General features: G+C 47.0%; 1 protein-coding gene and 1 long non-coding RNA gene across 2 annotated transcripts in view; one reads left to right on the top strand and one right to left on the bottom strand.

Annotated features, from left to right (window-relative positions):
* Nucleotides 1-1234: 1234 nt before the first annotated feature.
* Nucleotides 1235-9441, top strand: R3HDML (R3H domain containing like; the record flags this gene model as incomplete). The annotated part of the gene is made up of 5 exons (XM_081033587.1): nucleotides 1235-1607; nucleotides 4443-4561; nucleotides 4678-4810; nucleotides 5912-6027; nucleotides 9309-9441. The coding sequence occupies exons 1-5, from the start codon at nucleotides 1251-1253 to the stop codon at nucleotides 9439-9441; spliced, it is 858 nt and encodes a 285-aa protein (XP_080889713.1). The 5' UTR covers nucleotides 1235-1250.
* LOC308490849 overlaps nucleotides 4032-11359 on the bottom strand; it is a 42941-nt gene continuing 35613 nt past the window's right edge. The window contains exons 4-5 of the long non-coding RNA XR_013992267.1: nucleotides 9048-9211; nucleotides 4032-5109 (exon numbers count right to left, since the gene is read on the bottom strand). This is a non-coding gene — a long non-coding RNA (uncharacterized lncRNA). The remainder of the gene's footprint in view (nucleotides 5110-9047; nucleotides 9212-11359) is intronic.

The raw sequence follows: 11359 nt of genomic DNA, 5'->3' as shown, positions 1-11359 counted from the left end.
TCTGAGTGTTGGCTGAGCTTGTGTGTGGGAAGCACTCAGCCCGGGCCTGGCGCATAGTAGATGCTCATGAAATGGGGCCATGATAAGTGCCTGCTCTGAGGCCAGAGGGCTTTGTAAGGAAAACAGTCAGGACATACTCTCTGGATACAGGGTGGCCTTCATGTGGTGAGGTCTGCAAGGCGGAGAGAAGCATTTGGCTTAGGGGTCTCCCGAGGGGCATGGTACTTCCTCCTGGAATCCCTGCCACTGCCCCATCCCTACCCTGACCAGCAATCTAGCCCCAGCCCTGCACACTCCAGGTGGAAGCAGGAACAGCAGAAGTGAGAGAGGGTGGGAGAGGGAAGCTTACAAGTGGGCAGTGGGTGGAGCCTCCTGTCTAAGTCTGGTCTGGCTGGAGGGGGAGGAGGCTGTGGGGCTGGGCATGTCAGATGCCATCAGCTCCCAGGGGACCATTAAAGTCGCTGTGCTGCCAGGTGGGCCAGGGTGTCTGCAGAGGTCCCCTGTCTCGCCGCCTTCTGCTTCCCGCCTGGGCTACCTGTCCTGGGTACGCACTCTTGGGGAGCCTGCTGCCTGGGCTCCCACATCCCTGCCTCCCTCTGGCTCTCTGCTCGTTAAATCTGTTTCTCTCTCTCTCCTCTCTATTCTTTTTTTCCTTTTCTTTCTCTCTACTTCTATTTCTGTCTCCCTCTTGTCTGTTCTTTTTTTTCTTTGTCTTTCTTTCTACTTCTGTTTCTCTCTCCCTTGTTCTTTCTCTCCCCCCCTCATATCATCATCTCTCATTCTCTCTTATAGCTTTCTACCTTTCTATTTCTTTCATGCCTTTTCTCTGTATCTCCTTTTTGGTCTCTCTCATTTTCTTTTTCTCTGTTTCTCATGTTTCTCTCTTTCCCTCTTTCATTCTCCACCATCTGCTTCTTTCTGTGTCTCGTTCTCAATCCTGAACGTGCAGCTGCTCAGGGATAAGAGTGCCCTCACTCAACCTTGGGAAGGTTGGCCCTGCCCCTCTGAGGGCATTGAGGGCGCCCACTTCAAGCAGGGTGGGTGAAGAGGGTGTGCAGGCTGGGGAGGACTGGGGCCTGTCTCCGGGGCTGGGGGGACGGAGCCCTGGCCTTGGAGTGGTAACACCATCGCACCTCAGGTCCTGGTCCAGATTCGCCTTTGTCTGGGCATTTCTCTCTGTTGCCCACTGGGGTGGGAAGGACGGGGTGTTGGGCTCCACGTTGCCAGCGTTAGCAGCCTCTGGAGTGGCAATGCTCAAGAACACTCAAGGTTTGGTGCCCTCGTGCCCACCCCCTCTAGGCAGCCAGCTCTTACTGTACGAGGCAGACGAGAGAGCCTTCCAGCCAGCTATGCCCCTGCTGCCCGGCACCGTGGGCCTGGCAGGCCTGCTCTTCTGGGCAGGTCAGACGGTGAACGCCTTAATGCCCAATGCCACCCTGGCACTAGCCCGGACCGAGGGCACAGCCGTGTGGCGCCTGAGTGGCCTGGGCGTGCCCCGCTACAGGCGGAAGCGCCACATCTCTGCCCGGGACATCAGTGCCTTATTGGATTATCACAACCACGTCAGGGCCAGCGTGCAGCCCCCTGCTGCCAACATGGAGCATATGGTGAGTCCCCATGCCCTCCCCAGCGCCCCTTCCAGCAAACGCCACTCATCTCAACGTGTCCTGGAAGGGCTGGACTATTCACCAGCCTGGCCCCACAGGCCAGTATCTGGGTGTCTTGACTCTGTGTAAAGGGCAGGAATTAGTCTGCCCATTTTAAAGATGAGAACATTAAGGCAATTGCACAGGTCCAAGGGTGAGGGGGAGTCAGAGACATAGGAGAGCTACTTATGGAGCACCTACTGTGCCAGGTGCTCCATATGACCCTGAGGACACACCTCTTCCTTCAGGGGGGAACTGTCATCTCCATTTTCCAAGTAAATAAATTGAGATGCAGCGAGTTAATTCGCCCCAGGTCACCCCATCGGGATTCCAACCCAGGTCTGCCTGCCGCTAAAGGTTGCGGCCTTAACCAACACAATACCCTGCCCAAGAATCTTGGCTCCCCACTGGGGACCTGCAGCGGGTGGGTGGCTGGAGCTTTCCATGCTATTGTCTCTTTGCCCCAGGGGTTGTGATAGACACCCCCAGACTGTCCTCTGCAAGCCTGGGGAGGTAGAGTTTGGAGCCTGGTGGCGGGGAGTGTCTCAGGCTGGGGAAAACCGGCAGCTGATCATCAGAGGAAGCTGGGATCATCAGAGGTCTGCGCTCAAATAGACAGAGCTGGTGGCTGTCACCCCAGCCTCCCAGCAGCCAGACTCCCGGAGTGAAGGCGGGAACCTTTCTCTTTATCACGGCCCCTTCTCTGGGGCCATTGTCCCAAACCAGCTTGGAGAGCCTCACTTCCAGTCCACCCACAGATTTCTTTAGGGAAAGAGATTGCCAGTCCAACCCCTCCACGACTTGCTACTCAACAGCCTGAAAATTCTTTTGCAGCGTGTCCACTCACTTACAGCCTAATGCCTGCGTAGACTCAGGTACCACGCTAAGCCTCGTGGACGCCGCCCAGAACAGGATGGACGAAAGCCCTTCCCGTATGGAGCTCACGTATCAGTGGGGATGACAGAAAACAAACATGAACAACAAAATATACATAGAATATAGTGTCAGGTAGGGATAAGGTGGGGAAGGGCGGGAAGAGGAGCAGGAATGGCAGACAGCTGGAGGTGGGGGAACACTTATTTGTTCATTGACTGACTCATTCATTTATTAACACAGCAACCGGCACATAAGAAGGCCCTCCATTTTCAAACAAATGACACATTATTGAGCACCAGTTTTGTGTGCAAGGCACTCACGGGTGTTTAATTATGGCACGTAGTGTGGACACAGAGTCTCACCAGGGACCTCGGGGAGGGTCAGTGAGTGTGGGTTTGATGTTAGCATGCTCCTTTCCTCAGTTTACCCCTTTGTAGCGTGAGGGAAACATTCCCCTGCTTTCCTAGAAGACTATGAGTCCCACAACTCTGGGGAGATGGTTGCACCCCTCTTTTGGTGCCCCTGTTTCTTCTTCGCTAGCTGGCTTCTGCCCACAGGACAAACATCCTTGCTCAAGGATATCCTTTCTTTCCCACGGCCCCAAGAACATTCCGGTCCCCTATGTCATAGTCTCACACCCACCAGGATTGTAATGATTGCTTCAGGTCTCATTTCCTCGCTAGACTATGAGTCCTCCATGCCTAGAAATACTGCTCAATATCTGCTGAATGAACAAATAATGCCTCAGAGTATCCCAGGAAGTCAGAACTGAAAGGGAGCTAGTTAGTATTTTTTTAAGCGATGCTTTCTTCGCCATTGGGAAATTATGAAGCCATTATGAAGAAGGAGAAGGGTATTTTCTACGTACAGATGTGGAATAATCACCAATATAACCTATCTTGTTAAGTGAAAAGAGAAAGGTGCCAAATAGAATGTCTGCAAAAAAAAATTAAAGAAAATATATCTTATATAATTATAAATAAACCATATGTAAAAACGTGTGTGTGTATATATATGTATATATGTATACACACACACACACACACACACACACATATATATGTATACATATTGGGGATGACAAAAAAATGTATAGAAGTGGACACTTTGGTCAGCGTTACTCAAGCAGTAGTTCACCGTCATCAGAAGTGTCTGGACGTTGATGGTAACCACTTTGAGCACCTCTTGTAATTACAGAAGTCAGATGTGACTTATGTTCATCTTTTGTGATCAGTATATATTGAGTATTACAATTTTAATAGTTTTTTTTCCTTTCTTACAATGTGTATACATTTTTTCGGCACGCTCTGTATGTGTATGTATATGCTTGTACAGGTGTGGAGTATTTTGGAAGAGGACACAAGAACCTCCCAGTGATGGTTGCCTCTAGGGGGCAGGGTGGCTGGAGAGACAGGTGGAGGACAGAGATGAGAGATTTTCCACTTATCCTCCTTTGGATAACTTAACATAGTAAACTTGTGCATGTGTTCATTAGTCAACAAAATCTTTGAATTAAATATTTTTAATGTTAAAATAAATACATCTAAAAAGTACAATCAATAAGATAAAATACGTTATCTTCCCATCACCGTGGGCTCAGCCACTTCTAAGGACTGCTGAGAACTCACGGAGCAATGCCCTGAGACCCCGCTCAAGCAGAGTGCCCCAGCTTGAAGTCCAGTGAGGGCACCCTACTAGGTCAGAGAGCTGGCTGTGCATGTCGGCTCTGATGTGGACTGGCTGTTGACCTTGAAATCACAGGCCTTCTCTGAGCCTCAGTTTTCTAAGCTGCCAAGTGGATGTGTTGCAAGGTTCGAAGGGATGGGGGAGTAGTGGCACCAGATCACTGTGCATCTCTGGACACCACTGTGATGGTGATGGTTGGTCCCTCGGGGAATTTCACGGCCTTTCTTTCCCCAGGTCTGGGATGAGCGGCTGGCCAGGACTGCCGAGACCTGGGCCACACAGTGCATCTGGGCCCACGGGCCCCCACAGCTGATGAGATACATGGGCCAGAATCTCTCTATCCATTCAGGCCGGTGAGTGACCCTCTGCCCTTCCTTCACTCACTCATTCAATGAGGTCACCAAGCTGGTTGGTGGCAGAGCAACTTCTTTCTCCGACCGAGCGCCTTCCATCTTCTCTGCCTCCTCAGCTACCGCTCTGTGGTGGAGCTCATGAAGTCTTGGTCTGAGGAGAAGCGGCACTACTCGTTTCCGGCCCCAAAGGACTGTAACCCCCATTGCCCCTGGCGCTGCAGTGGTCCGGTCTGCTCCCATTATACCCAGGTACCCCTCTGTCGGGACTAAGGGCTGGTGGGAGAACAAATCCTGGTGCCTTAGAAGAAGAATGTGGTGGAACAGAAGTCACAAATGAAACAGAGGCCCCTATGGACTTGCTTTCCATAATCGGCATGTTCCCGGAAAGTTGAATTGAGCCGAACTAGATCTGGTTTTGAGAATCTTATGTAGGCTGGCCTGGTTGTCTGACCTCAGAATAGAGATGTGTGGTCTGACAAGTTCAAGAGTGCTTTTGAATTCAACAGGTCCAAACATTTTCTAGTATTTTCTGTTGTGTAAGGCTCCCCCTATTTTAAAAAAAGAAATGCCAAGGGAAGGTTACAAAAATCATAGTATATTTTGAGTGCTAATATTGAATACGTTAACACACATAAAAATGCAAAGCAATATAGTGTTGCAAGAAATAGGACAGAAACTTCCAACTGTATGACAGATATTTTCTCTCAGTCCCATCTGTCTCTCTGTGACTTGTTTGGAGTTAATATCAAAAATCTAAATTTGAGACCCTCTAGGTCTAAACGAAATGCCCTTCCTGACATCCGATGAAATAGTGTCTCCATTTTGACAAAGAAGAAACTGAGGCACAGAGTGGTTAAGTGACTTGGTCAAAGTCACACAGCTAGTGAAATTGAGATTCTGACCCAAGGCTGTTTAACTCTAAAGTTTGTATTTTAATATCCAACACAACAATGATTTTCAAACAGAGGTTACTAGGGGAAAAAAAGAAAACAAATAAAAACACACATAAAATAGAATGATACAGAAAATATCAGCATATTTCACACATAAGATTAAATATTGGTTCGTAAAACTTCTTTTCCATTTTGTGTGTGTGTATATGTGCATGCGTGCACACAGGGTAACAATATAACATGTATTCCTTACTGTTGGTTGTAGTGAAATAAATAAATAAATAAAACAAGTTTGAGGAGCATTATGGCACAATATGCTTTTAGCGCCCTCACCGTGAGACAGGCGGACGTCCCTTAGTACACCCACCCTGAAGCAAGTCCAGGAGCCTCCCAACCCCAAGGAACCCTGGGTCCCATTACTCCTTCTCATAGCCTCTCTGTGTTTGTCCTTCCTCAGATGGTGTGGGCATCCTCCAATCGGCTGGGCTGTGCCATCCACACCTGTAGCAGCATCAGCGTCTGGGGCAGCACTTGGCACCAGGCCGTGTACCTGGTGTGCAACTATGCCATTAAGTGAGTACAGTGCTGAGATGGGCGGGGCTCTGGGGCAGGAAGGTGGGTCCTGAGGTCGGGTGGGCAGAATCCAAAGGAAGGCACACAGGACATCCTGCCTGCCTCCATTCTAAGTAACCTCAATACCATACATTGTGATAGTTTCCAAGTCCATTCATAACCCTTTTCCTTGACCCAGATTTCAGAATCAACTGGGAGGTAGAGGGCTGAGGCTGGTGGACAGGCAGTGGACGATGTGGTTTCGATCTGCCAGCCAAGTGGGCTTCAAATGTCTCACTGTCGAATTAGGCCTGCATGGCCGTGGACAGGCAGCACTGGACAACCACAGGCCTCGTCCTGCAAAGGCAGAGGCAGCCCCTGTAAGCTTATCCCCAGAAACAGAGCAGCCAGGAACACAGGCTCCCTGCAGGCAGGCAGATCCCAAAGGAAAGGAGGGATACAATGAGCATGTTCAGCTCGTCAGACTCTTCCAGACTCTCCAGTCAGCTTGGGGAGAGACAGGTCACACGTGGTCTTCACAGGTGAGTCTCTTGGAAACATGGAGAAAGGGAAATGGAAGTTCCCACCCAATGAACAGTATACAAACTTGCAAGCATTACAGATCCTTATACAGAATCAAGAACGAATTCTAAGTACGCATGATGTTTAGAGCTCCAAATTATATAATGATAATTGCCTTTTACTCTCACGTAGTCCTTGACCATTTATAAAATACTCTCACTTTGTTATTTCATTGAAGATATGAAAGAGAGAAAAGGAAAAAGGGAGGGACACTGGGAAAATATTTTCCCTTTTTTACAGATTAAGAAATTGAGAATCAGAGATGGTTCAGTAATTTACCAAAAGTCCCAAAGCCGAGAAGTAGCAGAGCTGTCTGAAAAACAAGCTTTTTGATTACAAGACCTATGCTGTGTCTACTATACTATCCTGATGTTCTGGACGTCATTGGTGGCCTGAATATAAAGTCTTTAGGTATTCATTTGTTAGATGGTAATATCTATTGACGAAGTAACATATTGTAGCTGCGCTTTATCAGGGAAAAATATAACCACCAAATTCCATTACAATCAGCTTAAGGGACTGTTCCAACTTGTTTGCTGGTATATCGACTTTTTGCAGCATTGAGTATTAACAGTATATATATTTTTAACTGTATCGTTAATAAGTTTTAGACTCTGGAGTCAAGACTGACAGGGTTTGAATTGTAATTTAACTTAACTTCTCTAGGCTTGTTTCTTCATCTGCAAAACGGATGCTTGTTTTATTCATAGAGTTATTGAGAGAATTAAATGAGCTGACTCATGCAACAACCCCCCCACCCCCCCCACCCCGCCCGGGGCTCATAAGAAATTCAGAACGTGTGTGGGTTCTTATTGTCATTACCAGACCTGGGTTTCATTCACACACTGAGGACTTTGCATAAGTCATTTTTGTTCTCCAGTCTTCTTTTTAAAATAGCAAATACTTCCTGGCTTGTAGGTGCTCGCAGTGCACTGTTGCCCATAGTACATGGTAAATAAGTGACAGCCATGATTATCACTAGGTTATAAACTCTTTGAGGGTGGGAAATAGGTCTTATTCATTTCTATATCCTTCCACTACAGTGATGTCAACTCTTTGTTTTTTTTTAAGCAGTAGAATGTTTTTCCAAGTGGTTCAATTAAACAAACAAAAAAAAACTACCCTGATTCCATCACCCCTGGTGTCTTACTCTCCCTGCACCCAAATTTCCAGGAGACTTTTTGAAAACTGTATACTCACAACATCTGGCACAAATCCTGACGCCCAATGGATGCTCTGGAAGTGTCGAATGGATGAATGCAGAGGCCCATCTGAAACCAGAAGTGTGCGTGCTTTTCTAATCACTTTGACTGATTTTACTCATAGTCGTTCAACAATCACTTGGAGAAAAAAAGATTCCCTTTCCGCTCACAAAGAGTGTTCATTTGAAGTGTGAGAAAATAAGGTACTGGGACTTACAAAGAGAGCTAACGCTATGGGCCAACAAGTAAGAAAGAGCCGGGGGAAGGATTACAGGCCTTGCGAGGAGAAACAGGAAAAGAGAAATCTGTGAGCTGGAATGAAAGAGTTGTGCGCTGACGATGTGTGAAAGCTGGATTCACCTAGGGCGATGCATTCTGAAATGCCTGGCCGAAAGCAGTACATGTGATTCTGTAAACCAGGAGTTGGTCCCTAGCCAAAAGCTGGCCTGCTGTCTGTTTTTGTAAATAAAGTTTTATTGAATCCCTGCCACGCCATTTACTTACATATTCTGTATGGCTACTTTCATGTGATAGAGACATCTGGCCTGCAAAGCCTAAATATTTGCTATCTGGCCCTTTCCAAAAAAAAAATTGCCAACTCCTGCATAGGGAAACCACTAAAAGTTCTTGAACAGGAGAAGGTGGTGTTCAGTGTTCCTTTGGTTGTTGTTGTTTTGAACAGCTTTATTGAGATATAATTCACATATCATGCAACTTACCCACTGGAAGTTTACAATTCAGTGAGGTTTGGTATATTACATTCTTAATTTTTTTAAATTGTGGGAAAATGTATATAACAAAATTTGCCACTTTAGCCACTTTTAAGTGTGTAACTCAATGGCATTAATTACAGTCACAGTGTTTCCAAAACGTTTTCAAAGGCTGTGATTGTTGAAAGGATGAACTCAGGAGCAGGTGGGATGGATTTGGGATGCAGCCACTGAAGAAATTAATACTTAGCAGTGGCCATGACGCAACTTCATGGGCATGCCCCCCCCATGACTGAATTACACTCATCATCTCATTATTCTAGCTCTCATTTGCACAACATAAGTTAAAAATTGTTTTCACATAATTCCTTCAGACACCGTTTCATTTATTTATTTTATTCAGAGGATAAAAATCAAAGTTCAAGAAATGAGGTGGTTTGGTTTATTCTGCCACCAGCTGGCAGGTGGCAGAATCGAGAACCAGGACCCAAACATAGATCTACCTGAGTTGGGGTTGGGAGGAAGGAATAAGAAAATCAACACTTACTGGGGAGTCACTCATTTGCAAGGCACAGTGCTAGGTGCGTGCACACGTGGCTCCATTATTTTGTCTTCATTGCATTCCTGAGCTGGAGGGAAGTCTTCTCTTGGTTTTACCGATGAAGAAACCGAGGCTTTCAGATATGACTTGCTCAGGGTTGCACAGCCATTCTGTGGTGGTGCGAGATTTGGAAAGCTGTGTGAAGGTTGCTTCTGTAACTCTCCTCTGTGCCCTGACCCTGTCTTCCGGGGACCTTTTCTCTTCCAGGGGCAACTGGATTGGCGAGGCACCATACAAGATGGGGAGGCCGTGTTCCGCCTGCCCCCCCAGTTACCAAGGCAGCTGCAATAACAACATGTGCTTCTCTGGGCCCAAATCCAACCGGCTTCTGTGGTTCTGAATTTGTCCTGGACTCTGGTGGGCCTCTAGCTGGGCCCCGCCCTCCAAGAGTCCCTCCCCAAAGACCAGGCCCAGAATCTTTGTTTTTAAGACACGAATTGGGCTCACTCCACTCATCTGATTTTTCCCTCCTGATTCCATTTTCTAAATGTCTAGCATGTGCCGGAAGAAAACAACCTCCTTGCCTTCCTGTCTCCTCGGTTGCTTCTTTCTTTCTCTGACCTCTAGGAAAGTGGCCTGTGTCTTTAATGGACTCAGTTCTCAGGGAGCCAGGTAGAAGGAGCAATGGCAGCAGTTTTGGGACTCTCAGGGCTCAAAAGCATTAGTCTTTGTCCATCCAAGAAAAGGTATCTATTAAAAAATCTTTAGCCAGCAACCCACCTTCATTCATCCAATAATAGCCAACCAGCTTCTGGGCAGCCTTTCAGAATCAGTGGCCCCCTTCCTGAGTTGGGAACATTTCAGGTCCAGGCTTTTAAAAAATAATTGAAATTAGCTATGGACACCCCATTCCTAGTTCACGTTACTGGAGCCACCATAGGGCCCAGCACCCCCTTTCACAGACGGGTACACTGAGGCTCAGTGAAGGGGTGTGCCTGACTGAGGGCTGCACAGCTTGTCTGTGAAGGCACCCAGGTCAGAGCTGAAGCTCGGACACCCCCTTTAGACCCATCTGAGCCCTCGGGACTGAACGGAGAAAACCAAAGTTGGCCTGAGGGAGCTCGCTTTCAGAGCCTGTCTTTTCTGCTTTCAACCACTCTCTCTGCTTTGGTCTCCCTTTCATCTGCACGGCAGCTCTATCCCTATCTCTCATGCTCTTTATTTCTTCTATAAAGTCTTATTCTCATTCCCATTAACCATTTCCCCTCTCCCTGCCCCACCCTACCCAGAAACCATTAACACACAAAAGCCCTTTTGTTTCCAGAGATAGTAAAATTTCTCCCTCAGACCTTGCCCTCTATCTGGGGCCCACTCCCTGCCTGGCAGATAGAAAGAGTTCCCTTTCCCCAGAGTCTACATTTTTCTGGAAGGAGTGAATTTTCTTCTCTTGTTCATCCCCACCTGGGCCACAACTTGTGCATGTCAACACCACCAGCACCACCGCTACCACTGTCCCCCTGCCCCCAATAAAGTCCTTTGAGATTCCATGCAGTGGCTCTTTTTGTCCCTCCCTCTCTCAGCTCCCAGGAAGAAGAGAAGGAAATTGAGTGGAGGGGAGATGGAGGGAGGGGAAAATCAGCTCAAGAGAAAGACCAAGGGAGGAGATTAATAGCCCCATAGTCTCTGCTTTGTTCCAGGCACATCAGCTAGATCAGTGCACGTGTGCATATTATTACTCCATTTTACAGATGAGAAAAATGAGGCTTGGGGTGAGTGCCCCTTTTCAAATGCTGGAAATGAGAGAAATGAGAGAAACAAGGACACTGTTGTGAGTTCATTATTCTCATATCCTTTCTACTTTCTTTAGGCTGTGGGTATTAAAATGTTCTTTCATTTATAAAACAACGGTGATAATTAATGTTAGATATTTAGGCCAATTATTAATGTCCTTACATTGGGGTGGGGAAGGCTTGCCAACTCTGTATCAATTTCCCAAATGTTCTAGAAATTTAAGTGGCACATGACCCCCTGAATTATATCCACGAGGTCACATAGCTAATAAAAAGCAGACATGAGATTCTTCTTCATGTGATCCCAAATTCTGTGTTGTTTTGACTGCCCACCTTGCCTTCCAGTGTCCTGATAATGAGAAGAACAACCACTGGTTTTTATGAACTGCATAGGACACTCTTAATTTCGTTGAATTGTCACAACTAGCATAAGTGATAGGTAGTTTCTATCCCCATTTTACAGATATAAAAACTGAGGCTGAAGAAACTGGATTTGAATCTGCTCTATAAGACTCAAAAGCCCCTTGT

This window comes from Rhinolophus hipposideros (genome assembly GCF_964194185.1).
Source record: "Rhinolophus hipposideros genome assembly, chromosome: 22".
Classification (NCBI taxonomy): domain Eukaryota; kingdom Metazoa; phylum Chordata; class Mammalia; order Chiroptera; family Rhinolophidae; genus Rhinolophus; species Rhinolophus hipposideros.
The sequence above is the reverse complement of the archived record's forward strand: the minus strand, read 5'-3'. Positions and strand labels throughout refer to the sequence as shown.